Here is a 26969-nt window from a genome sequence, read left to right as displayed (position 1 = left end):
TGATCGTAGAGCATGGAGCTGGAGCTCATGCGTTGGTTGACAAGAGACCGCTCCAATCAGAGTAATCCGATGGGGTTGTAGCCAATCCACTTGAAAGAAAGAAAGCTACTTCACATACTGTAGCAAGGTGGATTGACGTTATAAGAGTATTTCCAGGCAACCCTATTTATTTATTTATTATTTTTACACATTTAGGAGAATTATGCTACTGGCTATATAGCCCAGTTCTTTCTAAATGTAACACCAGAGGCCTAGTCTACTTGATTATGGCAGAAATTGTGGGATATGTTTTATGTATAGAATATGTATAGCTTTACAAAGACTAAAGACTAAAAACAAAAAACACAAAAAGAATGGAAAAGTAATATCCACCTTGATTTCTTAACTTAACTACAAATTTGGGGAGAAAACCCCCATACATTTATTCTCCGTAGCTACCCCAGTGTCAGCTCCCTTACAAAAAAAAGATTGGAGTCAGAGTGCAGTATAAACTGCAGTATGCTGCAAATACTGCGTCCAAAATAACACCGATTTTTTTTCGCTGCTGCAGTAATTTTGCCTTGTAACTGCAGTTAGAGTGCAGTATATTCTGAAATTACTGCTCCAATATACCACAGTCGACTGCAGTTACTGCAATTTTACTGCAGTTTCAAAACGCAATCTTTTTTTTTGTAAGGGCCGGCATTACAGAAGTCTCAGCTCACACTGTTCTCAAACCTATACAGGAAAAATGACATGAATACAGCTTGCCTTCTTGGGAAAATTTCTGGGGAGGAAGAAAAAGTAGGGAATACTCAAAAGCTGTGGGGGTGTTCAAAAAGCTAATTGTCCCGAGTCTTGTCCTGGAGGCAGAACTGAGCGAGATATGCCGTCTGCAATGTCAAAATTGTGTAGTTTGTAAAGATTCATGAAAAAAGTTTTTTTTTCTTATTTTAAGGTTAGGATTCGGCATTAGGTTTAGCAGTATGGTTGACGTTAGGGTTAAGGCTTTTATGACTTTGTGGCTTTGAGAGCTAATGACCACTCTGCAGAGCAGCTTCCGGAACAAGATTCATGCCGAAATACGCTAACCTGCGTTGAAGAATCGAAAAGGATTTGCACATTGACAGGAGTAGATGGAATAGCTCGACAGGGTGGAGTCCGCATTGTACGCATGCCTAAGGAGGAAGGATGACCTGCAACATTTGGTCGTAAGCCTATTTTAAATCGGTAGTTGCATGTATTTTAAGACAGGGATGTGATGAGCTATCCGCATGCTTGTCTCACGAATGTTTTGCCTCTCTTGATTCATCAAAATACTTTTAAAAAGTCAAGTAAATTAAAAAAATAAATTTCAGTGTGAATGGGATCTTAACTTGAACTTGTTTCTGGCACACCTGGGGATTGAGTTCAATTTCTTGTTCCACTTAATCACATAGGTTAACTGCCAACATGGATAAGGATTAAGTTCAATTACATTACATGCCTTTATTTAAAGCCTGTGTTGTCTGGAGTGGATTGAACCATAGGTTCAACATAGTGTATGCAATTATTTTATTATAGTAGGCTAGTTATCAATCAGTTTATCAATCGATGTGATTATAAGCATTATAGGGAATTTCAAAGATGCAAAACAAGCACTTTCCCACAGCAAACATTTCACCTGTCCGTAACAGCTGACCTACATGAGAGTTTCTTTGCAGCAGAGACCATGTTATTTGGGTTGTTTGGGAGTTACAGTACAGTATCAATGTGTTTGTAGGCAGGTTCTTCAGCAGTTACAGCTTTATTACACCAAAATGGCTAAATGTATGTCATATGTGCAGTCAAAAAGGCCCAGTGCAGTCAAAAACGTGATTTACCTGTGTGTTATATGTATTTCCACACTGTGAGGTTGGAATAATACTGAAATTGTTTAGTATAATTGTTTATATTTTATATTTAACCTTTATTTAACTAGGCAAGTCAGTAAAGAACAAATTCTTAATTACAGTGACGGCCTACCCCGGCAAAACCCAGACGACACTGGGCCAATTGTACACCACCCTATGGGACTCCCAATAATGACTGAAAGTGATGCAGCCTGGATTTGAACCAGGGACTACAGTAACGACCTCTTGCATTGAGATGCAGTGCCTTAGACCAGCGGTCCCCAACCACTTGGCCACAGCAAATTCACTTCCAGGCCACACAGAAAGGATTTAAAAAATGTTTTAACCATTTTTTATCTGTAAAATAAAATAATAATGATATACAATTATAGGCTATTTGTGCAGTAATTACATTGATTTTGAACTTGAGTAATGCGAGTTCATCACGGTCTGCCTGAGCTGTGTTGCCCGCCAACTTTGTACTAGCTAGCTATGTTAGCTGACATGAATAAAAACAAACAAACGTCGCTGGAGAGCTTCTTCAGAAGGAGTAAGGGAGATAAAAGGCCCAATGACGATGTCGATAATGCAGAGACAGCAGAGTTCGAGACTACAAAAAAAACTGAAAGCTTCATTCAATAGAAAATATGATGAGTCCTATCTAAAATATGGCTTTATTGCGACAGGTGACTCACATGCTCCAAGCCCCCTGTGCGTAGTATGTGGAGATAGGCTATCTAACGAGACAATGAATCCCTCAAAATTGTTTTGGCACATCGAATCCAAGCACTCTGCACTTAAAGACACACCTGTTGAATTCTTTGAGCGAAGAAAACGTGAAACAAAGGACAGAAGCAAGTCTTGAAAGCCACCGCATCAACAAACGTGGCTACACTTAGAGTGTCATACTTAGTGGCTAGCCGTATTGCTAAGGCCAAGAAGCCTTTCACTTTTGGCAAGGAGTTGATTCTACCTGCTGCTAAGGACATTTGCCGTGAACTCTTTGGAGAGGCTGCAGCTAAAAAGATAGCACAGGTTCCTCTTTCAGCTACCACCGTCACTAGGCAAATTGATGAAAGAGCAGAGGACGTCGAGGCACAATTGTTAGAGAGGCTTAACGAGTCGCGGTGGTATGCAATCCAGGTTGACAAATCTACCGATGTCGACAACGAGGCAATACTGCTTGTTTATGTGCGATACACATTTCAGGATGATGTGCACGCGGATATGTTTTGTGTGCTATCCCTGCCGACTAACACAACAGCCTCAGAACTATTCAAGTCTTTGGATGATTACATGTCAGGAAAATTGGATTGGTCATTCTGTGTTGGTGTATGCACAGATGGGGTTGCTGCCATGACTGGGCGGCTGTCTGGTTTCACTACCCGATTAAAGAGGTTGCGCCTGAATGTGAGTCTACGCACTGTGTCATTCACAGAGAAATGCTGGCTAGCAGAAAATGTCGCCTGAATCGAACCTTGTATTGGATGATATTAAAGTTATCAATCACATCAAAGCACACGCCTTTAACTCACGTCTGTTTGAGAAGCTTTGCGAGGAAATGGACGCAGAGCACAAATGCCTTCTCTTATACACAGAAGTCAGATGGCTATCCAGGGGGGGCTCGCTTGCCAGAGTGTTTGAGTCACGAGAGCCGCTGCAGAGATTTCTTTAAAAAGAAAAAGTCACCACTGGCAGCACATTTAAAGGCCGAGGAATGGCTCGCAAAACTCGCTTACCTGTGTGACATATTCAACCTGCTCAATGAACTCAGTCTGTCACTTCAGGGGAGAAGGACAACTATCTTTAAGTCGGCAGATAAAGTAGCTGCAGTCAAAGCTAAACTGGAACTGTGGGGACGGCGAGTGGACAGGAGCATATTTGACATGTTCCCAAAATTAGCATGGATTTTTGGGAGAGACTGAGACGGGGCCATCTTTCTCCCAGCTGGTGTTCTAGCTTCGCTGTCAACGGAGTTTGAGCGTTACTTCCCAACCGCCAAAGACCCACGAAGTGCGAAGGAATGGATCTGCGACCCATTTGTGAATGTCCCAGGTGAATCGTCCATGTCCGCGCAGGAAGAAGATCCACTCCTTGAGGATGCAAATAACGGTGGCCTTAAAAGTATGTTTGAGAACTTCATCTCTGCCGACGTTCTGGATTAAAATCAAGGCGGAATATCCTGAGATAGCCACAAAAGCACTGAAAACGTTGCTTCCACTTCTATCTCTGCGAAGCGGGGTTTTCCACAATGACTGCAACAAAAACGAAATCACGGAGTAGACCGGACCTAAGGAACATGCTTCGGGTGTCACTGTCTCCATTCACCCTTAATTGGGACCATCTTGTTGCCGGGAAACAAGCTCAGGGCTCCCACTGATTCAGCGACATGGTGAGTTGTCATGTTTTTATTACATATATGGTCATTAGAGAAAAATATGCACTTTATGTTTTTATAACATCAGCACGTTAGACCTAATTAAACTAAAATGTTATGAAAAGCGGCTATACTAAACTACTCAATATTCTGTTCGTATCATGACACCCCCCCCCCCCCCCCGACGGCCTATCTGGTAAAATACTGTCTCGTACTGCCATGTGGTGCAAAAAAGGTTGGGGACCGCTGCCTGAGACTGATGCGCCTCTCGGGAGCCCAAAAGCTTACACAGCTTTTGAAAAGACCACCTGAAATTTAAGCATGTTTTGGTGGGATCGAGTTTTTCGCCTTCAATTCTGACATCACCATGCGGTAAATTAGTTAATAGACCAATAGGAAAAAGAGTTCCAGACCTCTCTGCCAATAACAACCCATTTTCAGCTTTCCCCTCCCACTCAGACCACTCCCAGACACTTGTAGCAAAATTCTGTCTTGAGAAATAACTCTTTGCTTCAGAAGCTATTTTGTTTCTTTTGGACCATTTTAATTGAAAACAATCACAGTAAGGTACTTAATTGTTACCCAGAAATGATTTGATATTGATATAAAAACGTTTGCATTGGACCTTTAATGTGAACAATGTTGAAATTCATGTGAAAGAAGGCGATTGAGACTGACCAATTCAATGATTTTATTGCCCCTGGATCAGCAATACATTTTAACGAATTGTTGAGTAACCAGTCTCTCGTACAATTCTCTTGTACAAAGCAAGGTAGTCTAATCTAAAAATATGATATAAATGTCCAAAACAAACATGATTAATACCAATTAAGAGGATATATATTGTATATATTATAAAGAAAGTATTTCCAAGATCATTTTTACTAGGCTGCACACCAGGTGCTAGAAAAAGGTAAATTAAAAAATGTTGATATGTTGAAAGAAAAAGCCAAGACAAATGTATGACTGTGTCTTAGATATCTACAATACTCTCTCCATGGACTTAAACTAATTTAAATTGAACAAATCAATTACCCCGAAGATGTGAGACTCGTTGAACTTATCAAAATTATATTTTATAGATCAATTAAACGTGACTAATGTGGGTCAATTCCATGTGAAATACAGAGCTAATGTCTTCAATTATCAAACTTGAAAGACCAATGAGGTTGGCCTCCTGAGCAAATTTCTAAGCATAACATTTCATGTTTCTCTCTGTCATTCTAGTCGTCTTTGCCTCTAACCCTAAGCACTTTCTGAACCATCTTCTTCCACTCTCACACAATATAAATATATACACAATTTCTACCATTCACATCTCCTTTCGTGTCTATTGCACTTGTACTTTTGTCCTTCAGTCTCAGACTTTTTCCAATTCCAACTGTCTCTTTGCCCTCATAGGTTGCCTTACCATCGACTGCTTGAAGTTTCTTCAGTTTTCTCTGGCATACATGATGCCTTTTTCTACCTGCCATGGTGGTGGAAATGCTCTCTTTCAAAGAGGGCTCCTGGAAATAGCTTTCCTATGTTGTTGTTTGGGTGACTTCGGGGAATTGTCCTGCGGAGGCCATGGCGGCTTAGTTAGTCCTCACCTACTTTAAATTATTTTTGTGGGGAGTGGGCTTGTAGAGGCCACACAACAGGTATCTTATTACTATTTTGTTTGTTCTCGTCATTTGATTTCATACATTATTTTTCAAAGCTGTCCTTTTCAGTTGAGCCTATGCTGCTGTGAATTCCTCCAATCGAGTTGCTCTGAGGTGATGAGTCAGTGGTAAGTGTCTGTCCATATCCATTATCGTAGTTCCCTTTGGAGTTGTTTGTAGTGTGGTAAACAGCACAGATGTCCATGGAGAGAGACATAGTTGCCAAGGCTGGAGGAGACAGAACAAATTATTATTCAAAACGGTGAAGCTGATTCCATAATCATGTCAAACTTTTTATTGCTTAATTTGCAAACAGAGTACACCATAATTGGTGTCCTGTGTGCAGACACAAACTGTAGGATTTTTTAAACTAGGCAAGTCAGTTAAGAACAAATTCTTATTTTCAATGACGGCCTAAGGAACAGAGGGTTAAATGCCTGTTCAGGGGCAGAATGACAGATACCTTGTCAGCTCAGGGATATGAACTTGCAACCTTTTGATTAGTAGTCCAACGCTCTAACCGCTAGGCTACCCCGCCGTCCCCATTCAAGCACTGCTTACCAGTTCACAGCCAAAATCCACTTACTTTGAATTCACCTTGGTTGGGTGATATGTGCTTTACCTTCATTTATTTTGGCAGTGCTCGCAGCAGAAACAGGATTTATGGAATTTTTTTCTGTCCGCTATTAGAGCTTCCATCGGCTAGACTCTCCTCTGACACACAGTGCAATGCTCCGACTGGGGAATTCGAGTCTGCCAGAGAAAAGTTATCATTCTAGTATTTTTATACAACATACACAATGACTCAATAATATTAAGAAATGTTATCAAGGCATAATTGTCATGATCATGCGTAGTATAAGCTGAGTGTACAAAACATTAGGAACACCTGCTGTTTCCGTGACTAGTCTGACCAGGTGAATCCAGTTGAAAGCTATGATCGCTTATTGATGTAACCTGTTAAATCCACTTCAATCAGTGTAGATGAAGGGGAGGAGACAGGTTAAATAATGATTTTTAAGATTTGAGACATGGATTGTGTGTGTGCCATTCAGAGGTTGAATGGACAAGACAAAATATTTAAGTGCCTTTGAACTGGGTATGGTAGTAGGTGACAGGCGCACCGGTTTGTGTGTGTCAAGAACTGCAACGCTACTGGGTTTTTCATGCTCAACAGTTTCCCATGTGTATCAGGAATGGTCCATCACCCAAAGGACATCCAGCCAATTTGACACAACTGTGGGAAGCATTGAAGTCAACATGGGCCAGCATCCCTGTGGAACACATTCGTGACATTGTAGAGTCCATGCCCTGACACATTTAGGCTGTTCTGAGGTCAAAAGCGGGGATGCAACTCATTATTCCTAATGTTTTGTACACTCAGTGTGTATACTCTGTATATGTATACCAGCCTGGTCTCATAGACTAGATGTAGCATAATCAACGTAAATCCGGAACACTCAAATAAGTATAAGATGTTACGATATGTTAAGACCAATGGTTACTAAAGGCAAAAAATGAAAGTAGGGTGGTTGGTCGTGTGGATGGGTAAGTCTAGCATCAAGTTCAAATCTCATCATGAACTACTTTAGCATTTTAGCTATTTAGCTATTTTTCAACTACTTACAATTTTTAGCTTCTTTGCAACTACTTAGCATGTTAGCTAACCCTTCCCCTAACCCTAACCTTAACCCTTTTAGATAACCCTTCCCCTAACCCTAATCTTAACCCTTCAATTTAACTCCTAAACCTAACCATAACCCCTAACCCTTAGCCTTGCTAACGTTAGCCTGCTAGCTAGTTTTGCAAGTACCTTTTTTTAAAATTGTAACATATTATATATTTTGCACATTCGTAACATATAATACAAAATGTAATTTGTAATATATCATATGAAATCGGTGATGGACATCCACAAATTAATACATATTGTGTCCTCGGATTTACATACAGAATAATACAAAATGCTCTGAGACTAGGTTGTGTATATACATCTTCAAACAAGTGCAATCACATTAAAGATTAAATCAAAAAATTATTTTCAGAAATCTCAAACATTCTTTACTGATGGCAAACAGTATTGACCCAAACTTGTACTTTGTGTTGAATTTTATGGTCAAACATGAATGCTTGCATTTAAATAGGATGTGTGTGATTCTATTCCATAATGTCCCTCATGTTATCATCATATCATGCTTAGCTCTTGCTCTTTTGCCATGACTCATTCATTGAAGCATTAGTTCTTTGTCCATTCACAATAATCTCTCTCTATTTAAAATCAGGCATGTAAAAATGTTAGGTCTCATTGAATATCTTAGAGGGCATTTTTACATGCCATTATATCCTGTTAGTTTCAAGTCCCATCATGCAGGCAGTACAACTGTCTTTACCAGTAACAACGGTCTTTGTTTGATGTGACACAACATGTGATGTTCTCTCCTCCGAAACACTGTAGCCGAGACTCTTGAAAACACTCTCACTCTCCATCCATGTTTTGTGGAAATTCCTCAGTAACTCTTCAGTGGAAGCCTCTTCCGGCAATTCAGACGGCGTCACCTCAGACCCTCTTTTTTTTTTTACCACGTCAGCATATGAGAAGGGGGCATGGTGGGTTATTGTGCTCTCTGAGTGCTGGGAAACAGTTGTGCTGCTCAATGATCCAATTGTCTTGTTGCCGAATTCATTTAAGCTTGAGAAATGCTCAGTGACTGACTTTTCAGAGAAGCCCGTTGGGTCTGCTGACATGATTTGCACTTCTTTCTGGGAAGGCAGGGGCGAGATCTGCCCGAAGCCCCTCTGTGTCTCCTGGGTGTTATCCTGCTTTGAACTATCTCTAGTGTTTTCACTCAGGTTTGACTCCAGCTCCTCCTGTTTATTTTTCTCCCCTTTGAAGGAGGGACTTTGCTCAACCATTTCAAAAACATTTTTAATAGCCTTGATGTCAAACGTTGGCATCTCTTGTTCTTGAATAACTGTATTTTCAGTCTCTGTATATTCCATCTCACTTCCACGTCTTTCTCTCATTGTGATAGGCTTTCTGACGTAAACTTTATCTTCCGGTGTTTCAAATTTGTTGACCAGTCCTGACAGGTCCACCTTTGGAAGGTCCTCCTTCTCGTTCTCTTGGTTTTCTGGTTTGAGCTCCTCCATGTCTGGACCCAAGCGCTCTGGGATATCAATGGGATCCCTTCGAACGTACGTCTTATTTACTTTAGCTTTATGAGCCTCTTCAAAAAACTCTCTCTTGTCTCTCACTGATGTAGTTGCTGCTAATGAGTTTGACATTTTTGAAGCTTCCATCAATTCTTTATCAGTTGACTTTGCAGATCCCACTATTTCAGCATTGTTCTCTGTGACCTTCTCATATGTGCTTTGTGTATCATCCTTACTCTCTTGGTTTGTTGTTGTGTGCCCCTCCCTGTCTGGGCCCAAGTGCTCTGGGATGTCGATGGGATCTTTTCGCACATTGGTCTTATTTACCTCAGCTTTTTGAGCATCTTCAAAAAACTCCCTCTTGTTTCTCACTGACATAGTCACCATTGACGAGTCTGACATTTCAGAAGCTTCCATGACTTCTTTATCCGTTTGATGGAATGACTCTTTATCTGTGACCTTTACATCAGCCTTTTGAGCCTCTTGAGTGACAATTGTTGCGTCTGACACTTCTGAAGTTCCCTCAGCTTGTGCCTCAATTTTGATCTGCCGATGGAATGATGCAGGGGATTCCACAATCTCAGATTTCTTTTCTGTGACTTGCATAGGAAGTAAAACTGGAGGCGGCGTCACCCCACGGGAAAGCTTGGCAGTAGTATCTTTTAGCCGCGCCAAGTTCTCTGCCCTAGAGAAGGTGGGAGAGGGTGTGGCCCTATTGATGCGTGTTGTAGGAGTTTCCGATTTGCGAGGGGGAGGTGTTGGGGGAGTGGCTGGTCTGTGCGTTAGGATAGGTGATGGGGTTATTCTCTGAGGAGAGTCAGTTCTCCGGGTAGATTCAATGGTAATAAAGGTTGGTGAGGGTGAGCGCATCCTTAGTAATGGTGAGGGTGAGCGCATGGATTTTACACTCAACTCTTGCATTTTGCTTTCATGTGATGTTGCTTTGCTTTCCACAACTTTCTTTTGACTTTCAACTTTCAAAGAGCCAATACTTATTTTATGTATCCTTTGAGTTGCACCACCAACAATGATCTTTTTAGAAGTAGGTTCACACTCATGCCTCTCCAGATTAGTGTGGATCCCCTCTAAACACATCAACTTTGCCTTTGCTAGTTTTTTCACATACGAAACAATTTCTGTAAGCTTTTGTATATTATGCTCAACTGCAGTTCCCTCCAAATAAAGATTTTCCTCAGGACCAATGAGCCACTGTGGAATAGTATTGAGCAGTGTCTTCACAGATTTAGAATCTATTTTTCCTGAAGCTCCCTCTAACTCTGCTATATGTGAGATTAACTCCTGGGCATGTTCTCGTCTTTGAGAATCCTCAGTGCTCTCTGTTGAGGGCCTCGCAGGTTCCTTTCGGGCTGACATGTTTGTCATTTTTCCACTTTCCACTTTGACTGGAACATTTCTGTACTCTTCCTTTGGTTTCTCTTGAATCTGTTGGCTTCCTGTCAACTCTTTCTTCTTTTGCGATGGCTTGACCTGCTTTTCTACTTTAACTGTTCCCTGTTGCTGGACACTTTGATGAACTTTTCTTTCAACTTTGCTTTCAGTGATAATAACTTCCTTACGTACCTGGATCTGCTCCTCTTGATGGGCTGTTTGCATCTCCTGACTTTGAGTGGAACTTTCAGAAAGAGATTTAGTTGATTCTGTGGTGGCAGCTGCATCTTTAGCTTTTGACTTCTTCTTCTTCTTCTTTCTTGCAGAAGTTGGGGTTGCTGGTTGGTTGTCTTTAATAGCAGGAGCTTTCTGACTGCCCTCCTTGACCTTGACGTCAGTCTGGGCATGTGTTTGCTCACTAGAAACCTTCAACTTTGTGTCTTCCTTTACTTCCACCTTCACATCCTTCACCTGTGAAATGTTTTCCATCTTAGTTTCATCTGGCTGTTTTGTTTCTTTTACTTCTACTTGCTTTTCTATCCCTTTGGTCTTCTTCTTTTTGCCTGATTTGACATTAGTTTCTGGGGTTAACTTTTCTACTTTGATAGGTTGATTAGCAACCTTCTCGGGTGCTTGTGATACAGAATTGTCATTTTTATTTTTGTCTTCCGAGGTTGATTTCGCTGCTTTGACATTTGTTTCTTGGGTTCCCTTTACTGTTTCGGTAGGCTGGTCAGAAACCTTCTCGGGAACTTGGGATGCAGAATTTTCCTTGTTCTTTTTCTCCTCAGATTTATGAGAACCTTTATTTTTTACATCCTTCTGGACGTCTGTTTTTGTTCCTTGAGAGTAAACTTTGACATTTTGAACACCTGCTTTTGTATTTTCAACCTTTTTAGCATCACTGGATAAGATCTGGACTTGAGAGCTACTCACAGCAGAGTGTGAGTGCTTGGCGGATGCTGAAGTTACCTGTTGTTTAGTTGCAGTAACTGTCTGTTGCTTTGTGGAGGAAATAGATGTGGTCTGGTGCTGAACTGAGACGACTTTGGATGTCTGATCAGAGACAATATGCTGTTTAGTTGCAGAAATAACCACAGATTCAGGGAGATTTTTCCCATATACAGCAGAGATCAAAGTCTTGCTTGAAGGAGTATCTGAGATTTGCGCCTGCTTGGATAAATCAGATGATAGTGTGTCTGACTTAACATTAGTCACAGTCTTTTCAGCCACGTCTTGAGTGAAACCAAACGCCATGCTCTTTTTTGATTGCTTCATACTTGCCTCCTCAGTGGAAAGCATATCCAGGGCAGCAGTGACTGACTCATGCATGAAAATGGGACTCGGTGTAGCAGGTGGTGTACTATCCACTTTCTGTTTTCTGTACTTTTCCTCTGCCTGTATTAATGGAGTTTTGAATTTAGTGGATCTCATGAAGGGAGGAGGAGAAGGTGGAGGAGTAAATCTTATAGGGGCGACGTAAACTTTCTTTAATGGTTGTGGTGATTCTGGGGGTTTTGGGATTTCAGACAAAACAGTTAATTCATTTTGAGTTTTGCTGATTTCCAACACAGATTTGTTGGCTGTGGTTGTATGTTTCTCCGAGGTTGCCTGTTGAATTTTCTGAATCTGACTGGTTGGTTCAAGTTTCGAGACTTGATGCAATGCAGGACTTTTCACCTTTTTGACCATCATTTTTGTGGCTTTTGCTGGTGATGGATGAGGTGTCTGGTATGGCATAGAGTCCAGTTCATGCTGTGAGGGAGGGGGTGGAAGGAAATCCTGTGGTGGCGGAGGGAAATGATCAGGCTCAGAGTCAACAGGTGGTGGGGGAGGTGGAGTTGGGGGAGGAGGAAGGTCCAAGTCCAGCCTATTGATAGAGGATGCTGGGGTTAGGGATGATTGATCGTCACATGGTGGAGGTGGGGGAGGGAGAGAAAGTTCAGACTCAGACAATGTCCGTGTTGGGGTATGAACATTTGTTTTCACTTTGGTTTTATCTAGTCTGATCATACCCTTTCGACTTGAATTGAGGTTACGGAACTTAGTCTCCAAAGTTTTAATGCCATGATTTTGAGTGATTGTCGTGTGTTGCATTACTGTCTTTGATTGTTGAGAAGTCTGTGATTCAGATGCATTGGTTGCGGTTTGAGTTGAGAGGGAATGATTCTCTTGTGTTGAGCTCTCAGTTTTGGCCGAATTAGCTGTCTTTATTTTTTGTATGTTTCTCCGTGCTTCAATGCTTTGACACTTATTTTTAAGTGTCTCACTCTCAGCTTTGGTTGCAACAGAACATTCAGGGCTACCTTGCTGTGAACGCGATAGAGGGCTTCCATGCTGTGAGCGCAATGGAGATTTCACAGAGACTTTGACCCTTCTAGCTCCCACTCTGATTTTAGGAGCTGCACGCTGAGCTGATTCCAGCAAGGATTTGATTGTGCCTTTAACGTCACCCTTTATCACCTCCTCCTTCTCTGGTTGAGTTTGTTCCTCCCCCGTCTCATGCACCTCACGTGTCTCGTAGAGTGACTTAATGGACATTTTCACATCACCCTCGAAGCTGGGCCTCCGTGTCATTCTTGGAGAAGCTGGTGGTTCCAATAAGAGCTCAATAGTGCCTCTCACATTTCCCTGAACATCTATTTCCTGTTGATATGTCCTTCTGTCATTAGAAGCATCTCGTAAACACTGCTTTGCTGTATGAATGTTACCCTTTACAATCTCTTCCTTCTCGATCGCCCTGACTGTTTGCTTCGCCTGCTCCAGAGATTTTAATGTACCTTTGATGTCTCCAGGAACTAAATCTTCGATGACAACTTCAACTTTGGAGGTTGACGATTTCTCTAGGGACTTCAGTGCCCCTTTGATGTTGCCGTGGACAATCTCTGTCTTTTCCACCTCTTTGGGCCGTCTATGGGCACACTCAAGGTGTCTTCTGGTTTCGTGTATGTTACCTCTCACCACCTCCTCTTTCTCTACAACCACTGTCTGATTTACAGACTGAGACAGTGAGTTCATAGCTGCTTTCAAATCACCCCTCACAATTTGCTCTTTTTGTAGGCCATCCAGTGAGTGTGTGGGTTCGCTCATGAAAACCTGGACGGATTTGCGAACATCTCCACACACTATGTCCTCTTCAACTACCGTGCGCTCAATTTGTGCTCGACTACTGCCAAGAATGAGCTTTGTCCCCTTTATATCTCCTCTAATGATCTCCTCTTTCTCTATCTTTTCAGGTGGAGTCTCATCTGGCTCTACCTGGAGTTGTTTGAGATAGTCAAGCGCCCCAGATTCAATGCATGTGGAGTAAAAGTTTACGTTTCCCCTTTCTGTCTCATCCACCTTTATCCTCATCTGCTCTTGGTTTTCTGGGTTGGATAGTCTTTGGAGAGCATTTCTTATATTGCCTTTGATTATATCCTCTTTGTCAACACTGATGTCCTCTTGTTTATTTAGAAGAGAATATATCGTCATTCGCACATCTCCCTTCTCATCCTCTTGAAGGAGTATACCACGTTTAGCAGATCCTCCCTCCTTGAGAAGATTGTTCACAGCTTCCTGGATGTCACCTCTTAATATTTCCTCCTTTTCCACATTGATGCCCCTCTCTTGGTTGAACAATCGATGCACAGTTGTGCTGATATTACCCTTCTCCTCTGACTCTACCACTACTCCCCTCTCAATTGTTTCCCGGCGGTTCAAAAGATTCATCATAATGCTGTTCAGATCACCGCTGATAATTTCCTCTCTTTGGATCTCTGGAGAATCCTTATTCATTAGCTGGTATTTTGCCATTCTAACGTCCCCAATTTCATCTGCTTCAATGAGTACTCCTTTTGAATTAACCATTTTCTGGCTATAAAGTTCCTCAAGGGTTCCTTTGATACTTTTACCTAGGATTTCTGACTTCTCAACACTGTTCTCATTAAAGACATGGAATGGAGTTGTTTCAAACAGCCATGTTGTTGTCTTTACATCGGCTTTGGGGATCTCCACTTGAACAACTACTGTACTGTCCTCATCTACCTCCTTTATATGGTCAAGGGGATTCTGTTCAAAGAGCCACACTGATTGTCTAACATCTCCCTTCAGGACCTCCTCTTTCATGACGGTTTCTATTAAATTCTCTTCGCTCTGGCTACGTATTGTATCCATTGTCTGAGTTTCGAACATCCATTTGGCTGTCCTGACATCACCCTTTTGGATGTCACTCACATGAACCGTTCGCACAGACTTCCGTGACAGCTCATCAGATTCAAACCGTTGCTTATTCATTCTGACATCTCCTCCTTGAATATCTTCAACGGTTTTAACTGACATTTTTATGTCCTCTGCAATCTTATCAAGAGGTTGTGTTTCAAATCTCCACTTGGCTGAAGTAACATCTCCTTTCTGAACATCCTCCTGTGTGACAGATTTGATTATATAGACCTCATCTGTATCCCTGATAGAATCAAGAGGCTTAGTTTCAAACAACCACCGGGACCCAATCACATCACCCTTCAATATCTCCTCGCTTGTGACAGTGGTGACCTCATGATAATGACCCTGTTTGTCTTGAATGGCATAAAGAGGCTGAGTTTCAAACATCATGGTGTAGTTCCTTACATCCCCTTTCTCTTCCTCTTCACGGGTGATTTTCTGCAACTTTGTGATATCGGTCTCTGTCTCTGAGGACACCTCCTGGATTTTGTCCAAGGAGTAGGTCTCAAAAATGAAACGGCCTTTGTCCACATTACCTCCTTGTACATCCATCACAGTGCGGGTCTCCAGAGCCTCTTCTTGGGTATCATGTATGGCATCTATCGACTGGTTCTCAAAGAGCCATTTGCAGTTCCCCACATTTCCTTTCTGGATGTCCTCTGATTGTGTAGTTTTGAGCATTTGCATAACCTCCTCGGATGTTGAGGTCATGATATCAGAGGACTGGTTCTCAAAGATATACTTTATTCTATTCACATCTCCTGACTGAATGTCTATATCAGTAACCCTCTTAAAACTTTCATCCTCCCCTGTGATATTCTCAAGTTTTTCTGTCTCAAATAGAAAACGAGCCATTCGTACATCTTTGCCCTGGACATCTTCTTGATTTACTGTGCATGTTTGTAGAACAGTTTCGGTTTCATCTCGGATAGTGTCCAGTGCCTTTGTCTCGAACAACCACGTGCAGGTTTTTACATCTCCTTTGTGTACCTCCTCACTCTCATTTTCACTCTTCAACTCCTCCTTCTCGTATGGGACATTCATTAGTTTAGTCTCAAATAACCACTTACCGGTTTTAACATCACCTTTTACAATCTCAACACTTTCCTTGGTTGTAGTTTCCTCATCTTCAATATTGCTGAAGTATTTAATTGCATCAAGAGGCTGTGTTTCAAACAGCCACTTGGCAGTTTTAACGTCACCAGACTCAACTTCTTTGGATATTCCTTTAATAATTTGGTAATTAGTGATACTTTCATCAAACTGGTCAATGGGGCGTGTTTCAAACATCCATTTGCAGCTTGTTACGTCTCCCTTGACAACCTCTTCCCGATGCACTGTTTTCACTTCATGGTAATGGCCAGAGCTGTCTTGCATGGCGTACATTGGTGTAGACTCAAACAGATGTTTGTTAGATTTCACAGAGCCACATGTTACACCCTCCACGAGTATCTTTTGAGATTCATCCCATCTGGTTAAGTCTGTGGTTTCAAATATTTGCTTGTAGTTTGAGACATCCACTTTATCGATTTCCTCCAGGTTAATGGTTCGAACGACTTCCTTCTTTTCCTCTTTAATGTGCTCCAGGGGTTGACTTTCGAAAACCCACTTCTGGTGTCTCACATCCCCCTTCTCTTCATCAAGTCTCACCATTTTCTGTAGTTTCCCAACCTCAGCAAGGTCTTTTAAATTGTCAGCTGGAGCAGTTTCAAAGTAATGTTTAGCTGATCTGACGTTGCCTCTGACAATTTCCGTCTTTGAAAAGGCTCTAACATTTGAATCATCTTTCAAAGTGTCCATTGGCTGAGTCTCAAATACCATGCAATTCTTACGGACATCTGCATTGTAGCTTGTACCTTCCTCTTCAGTCAGATTTTCAAAGTTCACAGTACGAATAGTCTCCTTCTTCTCATCTCTTATGTTCTCTAGTCGTTCATTCTCAAACATCCATTTTTGGTGCCTTACATCACCCTTCTCTTCTTCAGCTGCCACTACCTTTTTGAGCCTCCCTACCTCATTGATATCCTTCAAAGCTGCCTTGGGACTAGTCTCAAAGAAGTGTCTTGCAGATCTAACATTACCGCCAATAACGTCTTCGATAGTCGGGGGTCTCGCATTTGAATCATCTTTCAGAGAATCCATTGGCTGAGTTTCAAACGCTAAGCAATGTTTTCGGACATCGGCTCCGATTATCTCTTCCTTTTGCAGCATCGAGCTTTCCCATTCATCTTTGTTAATGGAGTCTAAGGTCTTTGTCTCAAACAACCATCTACCCCTGTAAACATCTCCTTTGTAGTTGTCTTCCATGGACAGGCTACACACAAGTTTCACTGGGACAGGGAGTCTATTAGTCATGTCCAGGGCTTGAGTATCAAAAAGCCAGGTTGATGTTCTAGTGTCCCCCTTCTCAGTCTCCACTTTGCGTATAGATGTTATCTCCAACATCTGGCCCGACTGTCCCATGAGGACGCATATAAACTGAGTCTCAAATGTGCTTGTGATCGTCTTCACGTCTCCCTTTATATCCTCAAGCGCTGACCTCAGACTCAGGAGGTGACTGTCATCAATGGTCTCAGTGTGACCTAAAGTTTCCATGTACTGATATTCAAGCATGTATATGGTAGAGCTGCCATCTTCCTGGGTAAACACTATCTCTTTGGTTAGCTCTTCATCGCCATGCATTTTGTTCAGGGTCTCCATAGGCTGGTTTTCAAACAACCAGGCTGCAGCACGGACATCTCCTTTGTCCAACTTATTGAATCTGTTTCTATATTTAGTTGAAGCAATGTTGTCTGATCCCAACGTGTCCATGGGCTTGGTCTCAAACATCCATGCTTTGCTTTTTACATCACTCCCAACAATCATCTCCTGTTCCATGTTTTGGTCGTCACCCTCATTTGAGGCGTCGTCTTTGATGGCATCCAGAGGTTTGTTCTCAAACATCCAGCGCATTGACTGCACCTCCCCTCTGAGGATCTCATCCCATTCCAGGTACTCCTCTTCTGGGCTAATGCAGTCGTTGGGACTGCTACCGTTATCCTCGTATATATACCTGGTCTCCCCCGTGAACTCCTCCTGACTCCCCTGTCGGGTGTTCTCATACTCAGCCGCATCACTACACATCTCTATGTTTTTACGAACCTCCGGATGGATATGCTTGTAAAGGCGCTTCAACTCATACTGGTTTCTCTGCCTGGAGTATTCCTGTCTACTGAGTGGACGTTTAGAGGGGTAAGCTGATTCCGGAGGCTCAGGTGAGTAGTAGCACTCTACTGGCATATCTGGACTTTCTGATGGGACCTGCAGTAAGTCTGGGGGTGGAGGTGGGAGGTACTCTAAGTCTTCTGGAGGTGGCGGAGGGAAATATTCTGTATTCTCGTAGTCAACAGCAACAGCAGATGTGTCCTCTATTGCTTCAGAGGCAGAATCTTCCCATATCTCACTTGATGAAACATTATGTATCTCACTTGGTGAGAAATTCTGTATATTACTTGATGATGAATTGTGTATCTCACTTGTTGAGACTTGTTTTTGTGATACATTTGAGGCCCACTGAGACCTATTGATGTCAGCTCGGCCAATCTTTTTGGGAAGAAAATAATGATTGGGGTCATTAGAGGTCCCTGACATGTTTTCAGAAACAAAATTGAATGCAAACATTACATGTGTATATATAGCATGCCAACTGTTTGTTTGTCACTAATTGTCAATATCCAGTCTCATTGTTATTAACTGAGGGATTGGTGCCTGACATGGTTTAATAGAAGAATCTTGATCATTTTTAAAACAAGCTAAGAAAAAACGTCTTATAGTGTTATTAAACAAGCTGTATTTACATATTAGCTACACTGCAACAAATTTCAGGGTTTGTGTGTAACCTAAGCCAAAATGATGCAGTTTCTGTCCACTTAAGTAAAACGGGTTTAAGACAAGCATGTCCAATTACCTTCATTGGCTTGCTTGGGGCAGCTTCCTCGATGGTTCTCTCAAAATGATCTCTCAATTCCTTGGTTGTAAGTCTAGGACCTTCCTCCTCTTAACAATGTCAAGAGGACAAAGCAACATACAGTGCATTCAGAAAGTATTCAGACCCCTTGATTTTTCTCACGTTTTGTTACGTCTCAGCCTTATTCTAAAATGTATTACATTGTTTTTCCCCCTCATCAATCTACACACAATACCCCATAAACAGGTTTTAGACATTTTTGCAAATGTGTGTGACACTACAAGCTTGGCACACTTGTATTTGGGGAGTTTCTCCCATTTTTCTTTGCAGATCCTCTCAAGCTCTGTCAGGTTGGATGGGAAGTGTCGCTGCACAACTATTTTCAGGTCTCTCCAGAGATGTTAGATCAGGTTCAAGTCTGGGTTCTGGCTGGGCCACTCAAGGACATTCAGAGACTTGTCCCGAAGCCACTCGTGCGTTGTCTTGGCTGTTTGCTTAGGGTCGTTGTCCTGTTGGAAGGTGAACCTTTGCTCAAGTCTGAGGACCTGAGTAGTCTGGAGCAGGTTTTCCTCTGTACTGGGCTCCGTTCATCTTTCACTCAATCCTGACTTGCCCCCCAGTCCTTTCCACTGAAAAACTTCCCCACAGTATGATGCTGGCACCACCATGCTTAACTGTTGGGATGGTGTCAGGTTTCCTCCAGACGTGACTCTTGGCATTTAGGCCAAATAGTTCAATTTTGGTTTCATCAGACCAGGGAATCTTGTTTCTCCTGGTCTGAGAATCCTTTAGGTGCCTTTTGGCAAACTCCAAGTGGGCCGTCATGTGCCTTTTAATGAGGAGTGCCTTCCGTCTGGCCACTCTACCATAAAGGCCTGATTGGTGGAGTGCTGCAGAGGTGGTTGTCCTTCTGGATGTTTCTCCCATCTCCACAGATTAATTCTGGAGCTCTGTCAGAGTGACCATTTGTTTCTTGGTCACCTCCCTGACCAAGGCCCTTCTCCCCCGATTGCCAGCTCTAGGAAGAGTCTTGGTGGTTACAAACTTCTTCCATGTAAGAATGATGGAGGCCACTGTGTTCTTGGGGACCTTCAATGCTGCCGACAGTTTTTAGTACCCTTCCCCAGATCTGTGCCTCGACACAATCCTGTCTCGGGCTCTACGGACAATTCCTTCGACCTCATAGCTTGGTTTTTGCTCTGACATGCACTATCAACTGTGGGACCTTATATAGACAGGTGTGTGCCTTTCCAAATCATGTCCAATCAATTGAATTTACCACAGATGGACTCCAATCAAGTTATAGAAACATCTCAAGGATGGTCAATGGAAACAGGATGCGCCTGAGCTCAATTTCGAAATCTCATAGCAAAGGGTCTGAAAACTTATGTAAATAAGATATTTCTGTTTTTTGTTTTTAATACATTTGCAATCATTTCTATGAACCTGTTTTGACTTTGTCATTGTGGGGTATTGTGTGTAGATTGATGAGGAAAACATTTTTAAAATCCATTTTAGAATAAGGCTGTAACGTAACAAAATGTGGACAAACGGAAGGGGTCTGAATACTTTCTGAATGCAAGATTCATCCATCAAACTCATATGATTTAATTAAAAATCATTTTAACAGTGTTATTTATCTTAATGATGTGCCTACTGTAAAATATGACAAACATAAACTGTAGTAACATCCTACCTGCTTCATTGTTATGGTTGTTTTCATAACTGGAGGCCAAGTTTTCTTCATGTGTGACCTGTATCAGAATGGCAGCCTATTAGGACAATTTCCACATGTAAAGCGAATCTGTGTTATATAATGACCATTAACTGAATTGATCAAGCTGTTTAGAGTTAATCCACCCTCTACTAGGTCTCTTGTTGTCAGCATACTGACCGTGGTCAGTAAAGATCTTTTCTCTAATGAAAAAGTTTTTACAATCGTTAACACATATAAGACATTAAGGTCTGGGTTTTCAGCCCAGCTTCACTGTTGTGTGATGACTCAGAGGTATCCAGAAGGTCTACATGTACCTTTTCATCCTGATGGGAAATAGCCTGCTGAGAGGCTGGGATGACTTCCCTGGAGCTGCTCATCATTGTCAACTCAGAGTTCAATTCCACTTCCTGTGAGATCGAAGACATTGGCTATCACATAAAGGCACACACGCACGCGCACACGCGCACACGCACGCGCACACGCACACAGGCACGCGCACACAGGCACGCGCACACGCTCAGACACACACACACACACAGCAGGGAATGGCTCACACTCATTGACAGCCCAGCACAAGCAGCAGCGGCAGTGAGTTTAATTAATGCTCAAACAGTAGCAGATAGAGTGTGCATCACTGAGAACAATATGGGATAGAAGCTTGATCATTAGATGGCTTACTGCAGTTAAATTACACTAATCACAGACAAAGCGAGGATGACAGATGAGAAGGGACGATTCCATGGATGGTTCACCTTAATCAAACACAGTAGCTTCACCTTAATCAAACACGGTAGCTATCACAATGAATACAGGGACAAAGAATGCTTCATTTGTTTCATGCCCCATTGTGTCACTTCAGCTGATGATTCCAAGCTATACACATAGTGGCAATTAAAGCAGTAGCAATGTGAGTGTGAAATCCAGGGGTTTTGACAGACACAAGGATCTGTATTCTTCTCCATTGCCAAGTTGGCCAGCACTGTCTAGCAGTGCATCAAATGAAATCTAACATCTGTACTTTAAGCCTTTGAAGAAAAATAATGCAGCAGCAGGCACCTCGCCAGCATTTTCAATAATTGACTATTCGCCCAGATTTGTGGTCGCTCCCTGAGTGAGTGACTTCCACTCGGCAGGGGACGTAATGCGGGCAAGGACACAGTGGTGCGGATGGATGGATAGCTAGATTGTAGGCTGGGATTTAACCAGCGTAGGTCATACCACATCTGCGCGTTCCCCCCATGCACCGCATGCCTGAGATTAGCCTGCATTAATTACAGTACCTGCACCTCTCTGTGGCGGAAGAGGAACTGGGTGACGTTGTGCGATGTGGCAGTTTCCTGGGTCTCGAATTGTGCCCTGATGCCGGCGAGCCCCCCAGGCACGGAGCAGACCTCCGACTCCTCCATGACCTAATGAAGCGGTGAAACATCATTAGCTGCCTGCATGTCTACATGGCCTGGGATCAGACTTATGCCTGATAGGCCTATTGAACTTGGGTTTCATTGCAGACTTCTGCAAATTCATAGAAAATACTGGAGCAGCCAGTACTGAGACTGTTTACACACACACACACACACACACACACACACACACACACACACACACACACACACACACACACACACACACACACACACACACACACACACACACACACACACACACACACACACACACACACATGCCCATTTCAATGTAGGCCTCCTGACACCATGTGGCATTATGTTTACACAATGGCAGAGCAATCTTTCTAGTTGCTTGCTTTTTGGGGGTGGTGCGTCACAGCATGTTGTCCAGGCAGATAGTTGTTTTGCCCACCCTGCAGAGTGGAGTTGACAGCGTTTGAGGTCTAAAACATGACTAATGGGATCCTGCAGGGGGCACAGATTGCCCATTGTGTTGCCTGTCTGCCCTTGTTTCCACTCTGAGACCCATGAGAGGTTTCATGTTTCCGTGGGTCTGCAGGGCCACTGAACTCTCCCACTGGTCAGCTGTCATCACTTTCCACTAACATAGCACCACAAAGCCATGAGTGGCTTTCACAACAATCACAACACGTTGACTCTTTCTTTGCATGACTGCAACTGCTTTAGAACATGCTCGGAATTATCTACTGTGAATACCAGAATTATGCAACCTCGTTCAAAATGTGGAATAAATTACTTCTAGACTACAAAATCTAACGTTCCAAGTCCTTACAGTCACACTAAACATGGCAGGGTTACCAGGGTGGGCATGACGAAACATACAATTAATCTAAAAATGATGTAGTTGGCTCATTACAATGGACACTAAAAATATATATTTAAAAAAATCTTATCACCTACATTGCTAGAGGCTTCTATGGTTAGGTATGTCAGTAAGTCAGGTAGTACGACCTAAAACTGGTCATTGAAGAATACATCCATAAATGTATGACCATCTCTTTATAATGTATTGTGTGTGTCTGCCTACCCCGCTGGAGAAGATGTTGTCATGCTGCTTGGAGTCAGCTGCCTGCTGGTACATGGCCATGGGTACGGTCAGTGGATCCTGGTGTCAGTGGATCCTGGTGTCAGTGGATCCTGGTGTCAGTGGATCCTGGTGTCAGTGGCTACTGGTGTCAGTGGATCCTGGTGTCAGTGGCTACTGGTGTCAGTGGCTACTGGTGTCAGTGGATCCTGGTGTCAATGGATCCTGGTGTCAGTGGCTACTGGTGTCAGTGGGTACCGGTGGTCAATATATCCTGGTGTCAGTGGATCCTGGTGTCAGGAGGTCTTGTCAGTTGGTTCCTGTCAATGGGATCTGAGTCTTCAGAGTGAATCCTGTTCCTCTGAGTTCACAGCTTCCTCAGGAAGTCCTAACCTGGTAGTTACACCTGCGCTGCCAGCAGCTAAGGGAACAACCGTCATTAATTATAACATTTAACCAACAGTCTATGCTATACACAATCACATGGTAGGACTATTTCACTAGTAGAGCATTTAGGGCAATGTGTTGTCCTGTGACCAGCCTTGCGTTGCCATGGGGGCGATAATAAGCTTGCTTTTGAAAGAGGTGCATTACATGGAGTTGCAGAATATCAATTGCCCCACAAGCTGTCTGATCTCGCGGGTTTACATGGATATTCGCTTCGCAAAGCGCGTGAGATCAGGCGGCTTTGCAGAGCTACAATATCAACACCTCCCTCACCAGTTCAAATAGGGGACACAGATTTAAGAGAAGGAGATCTATTTTGTAGCATCACAGTACATTTATAAAGGGAACAGTGCAATCACATAGCATGCTTTCGACTGTTAACATACATTAAATGAGTGCAAACTGGCGACAATTCGCTTTATGTGCCATTCTGCCATTTGGCATTATTTTAAAGGAAGGGTACATACACAAACATCCACATGAATGACTGGCAACTGAGCTTTGAAAAGGCTTTCAATCTTTAAAATCTAACATTGACAGTAGACTATAATGTTTGGTTCTGTCATCAACATCGTGACATGGAGAGTGGGTGAAGTCATTCTTTGTTGTAACCGTTTCTTATACAGCGACCATACACATCCAGCAGAAAGGGAATTCACAGTGTTTCCCATGAGGGTGCACAGGTGCTCTAGTGAATGAGACAGTCCCTCTCCAACACAGGAGCATCATTCAAATCAATTACAGCCTTCCCAGTGGATGGTCAATTAAACAGTGGGAGAATAAAGATTTATGTTTGTCGGTGTGCTGTAAAACATGGTTATGGTAATGTTTCCCTGACACCCCAAACTGTTTATAACCCACACAGAGTGCACATTAGCCTTGGTGCTGAGCCAGCATGGACACCTCATGACATGTGATGGGGGCATACTTCAGCTCTGGTGGTCTGGTTTTAGGGAAGCATGGATGCACAGTTTCACGTTGCACTACAGAGGCACTAAAGATAATTTGGGGTTTGTGGAACATACAGCACCGTAAAAGCATCACTTTGGAATCACGTAAGGGACACTCATTAAGAGGAAAGTCCTAATTCATGAGAATTTCATTTTTTTTTTTTATTGGCAGGCTGTATGAAGCCTAATCAGCATTAATCAAATTAAAAACAGATTCAACGTGCATTACACAAAGTTGGATCTCTGAACAGCCACAAATGGTTGCTTTCTCAAACTGAATGAAAAATGAAGAATTACCGTCAGCAAAAAATAGACTGGAGATGATATTTCACTTACATAATATGAATTATGACAGGAAATTACAGATTGAATCACTTCAAATCAAACTGTATTTCATAGCTTTAAATGCTGTGAATAATATGTTTTTTTTTTATCTGAAGGATATGCCTACTGCCTTGAAGCCACAAATAGGCTAGTCACTGTTACACTTATCTATTTGTGCTCTAAACATTCTATAAACGTATTTGAGACTATACACGTTTGATCACCCAGGAGGACAATGAAAACCTAATGATAGGCATACATAGTCCTGCTGGGGATTGATGCTGTTGATAAGTACAGTATCATAGGATTGTGTAGACAAGACAGTGTTGGGGCAAAGCTGTAACTGTCCATCTATTTTAGCCTAGAGGCATGATCAGCATGCTAGTGTAAACCTATCAGCCTGTCAAGAGGGATGGGAGCGGGACAAGCATAGCCACCTCCCAAAATAAGATACGTTTCGCCCTGGTCCAAAACCATAAATCCAGGTAGCTTCAACATACCTGGCGCCATAGGAAATGTTTTCTTATATCAGATATAGGAGAAAGTTCGATCTCTACCATTGCCTTTGGCAACTGGAGGCCATGCAGCTATAATGTTAATTAAGGATTTTGGAAACTTTAAGGCCCAGAAATGTGTCAACAATCTTTGGATATCTTGTGACATGTTATGTTCAGTTGAGAGCTCACATAACAGGAAAGTGAAGTAATCTAGGCGCCAACTACCTGCAAAAATAAATCCACCCTATTTTAAACTTTGGAGTCCTGCAGAGTCGTATTTCTCAGTGACAAACTGGGAGGACAAGATTTTTGAAGCTTGGAAGACCCATTTCCAGAATCGTGACACTGTCCTGTTATATGTAAATCACATTTTTTTTGTGTGTCTGAGGTCACACCTACAATGTTCTTACCTCCATACATCAAGTGAGTTGAATTGTATTTTCCATTTAAAACTCTCAGTAGTCTATGGCAGTAAGAACCTTCTGAGGAACTGTTTTCAGACAGACAGGAGCCTTGCTTTTGGTATGCAGAGCTCAAAAGCTATATTGAACTCAGCTGTGGTCTATGACATCAGCACTTCTACTATCTGCGATTATGAGACAAGGAATGACAGTCTACAGAGGCTACAGAGGCGAATCCAGTATTTTCCAGATAAAAATGCAGTTCACATTACTCAAGGTTAGCTTACTGTCCGAATCCCAAAATATTTAATTACAGTTCTACTGGCCCTTGGGAAGTTCTGATTTGCCTGTTACTTCACAAGAAAGGACCTCAAAGACAATGTCTGGTCTGTGAGGAAAATAATAAGGCTTTCAAACAGCACACGAACAAAACCTTGCCCCTCAGCTCTCCTTCTAACTACTAGTTATGTCCATGCATTAAATAACATAATCGAATACTGACACATAATGAAAACATGGGAAAGGAGAACTAAAGCACATTTTTATTTCTCCACTGCGAATATTAATTCAACTGTTCTGCTTCCTAACATCATATTAATGACTGAAATCAATGAATACTACATGACTCAGAAAGCCTATGATGTTCAAAAGTAGCAAATGGAGCCATTTATGCATGCATCAATGAATCACTTTTGAATGGCTTATGAACAACAACATTAGCTATGCAGAAGTCAAAGAACACCCAACCAACACAGACAAAGTTGCTCCAAGAAGCTTCTCCACCTACCAGGTCTGTGAAAAATAGAAAAATGCAACTCAGTCGATAGGATCCCACAGGAAGGCCACTGAAACCCCTGGCCCGCAGGGCGTCTTTCCTTGCCACAAGTCAAATCCCTTTTGGCGTTGGAGTCCAGCTCCAGCAGTACGTGATCACCTCTGTCCAACGAGCAGACAGTGACAGCTGATTTTATTTTAGACCCCCCCCCCCCCGTAAGATGGGCCAGAGGTGCTTTTTTTAGAGGGTGAGGCCTTGGTGCCTTGCATGTTGAGTCCGGGGAATCTACATGTGAATACTTCCTAGGCCACCCTCTTTTACAGCCTACTCTACTAATAAATCCGACCACTGCAGTTTCATCATCACAGATTCCATCATAGCTCACTATCCACTCTGCAACTACAGCTGTCATCATGACCTATTTATACATGCCAAAAACATACACATTCAGTCATATATCTAATGCTTTAGGTATCTCTACCGTTCTACAGTCTTAAATTACCCCTCGCAGCGTGAGCTGCTCGATCCCAGGAAAGTGCTGCTCATTTGAATGATAACAGTTACAGTTGGAGAGAAATCGGACCCATGTGATGACTCATCCAGGGGTTTGGAATGGGGTCAGCGGTGATGTAATGCCAAAGGCAGACATTGCAAGAGTCACCTGAGGTTCGGAGAGCTCTCGCTCCTCTCACTCCTCTCATTCGTCCTCTTTAGCCCAGCTGGAGAGCAGTGATGCTAGGCTGACTCTGCTATGCCCTGAAGGCCGGGGATGTGTGGAGGCCAGACGTGGCAGCCATGCATCACCGCAGGGCCCGTCTACCCCATGTGTAACCCACACCCGCC

At 42.6% G+C, this 26969-nt stretch overlaps 1 protein-coding gene across 1 annotated transcript; it reads right to left on the bottom strand.

The window, feature by feature from the left end:
• Nucleotides 1–4901: 4901 nt before the first annotated feature.
• Nucleotides 4902–26277, bottom strand: LOC124043843 (xin actin-binding repeat-containing protein 2-like). Its single transcript, XM_046362893.1, has 9 exons — nucleotides 26139–26277; nucleotides 22736–23153; nucleotides 21562–21690; nucleotides 20596–20688; nucleotides 20261–20318; nucleotides 18565–18653; nucleotides 8264–18200; nucleotides 6496–6626; nucleotides 4902–6101 (listed from the first exon to the last, which is right to left on the bottom strand). Exons 2-8 carry the CDS (start codon nucleotides 22793–22795, stop codon nucleotides 6535–6537), a joined length of 10458 nt encoding a protein of 3485 aa, XP_046218849.1. The 5' UTR covers nucleotides 22796–23153; nucleotides 26139–26277; the 3' UTR covers nucleotides 4902–6101; nucleotides 6496–6534.
• Nucleotides 26278–26969: the final 692 nt, after the last annotated feature.

The sequence above is a fragment of the Oncorhynchus gorbuscha genome, linkage group LG09 (genome assembly GCF_021184085.1).
Source record: "Oncorhynchus gorbuscha isolate QuinsamMale2020 ecotype Even-year linkage group LG09, OgorEven_v1.0, whole genome shotgun sequence".
NCBI lineage: Eukaryota > Metazoa > Chordata > Actinopteri > Salmoniformes > Salmonidae > Oncorhynchus > Oncorhynchus gorbuscha.
This window is presented reverse-complemented; position numbering and strand designations above follow the sequence as displayed.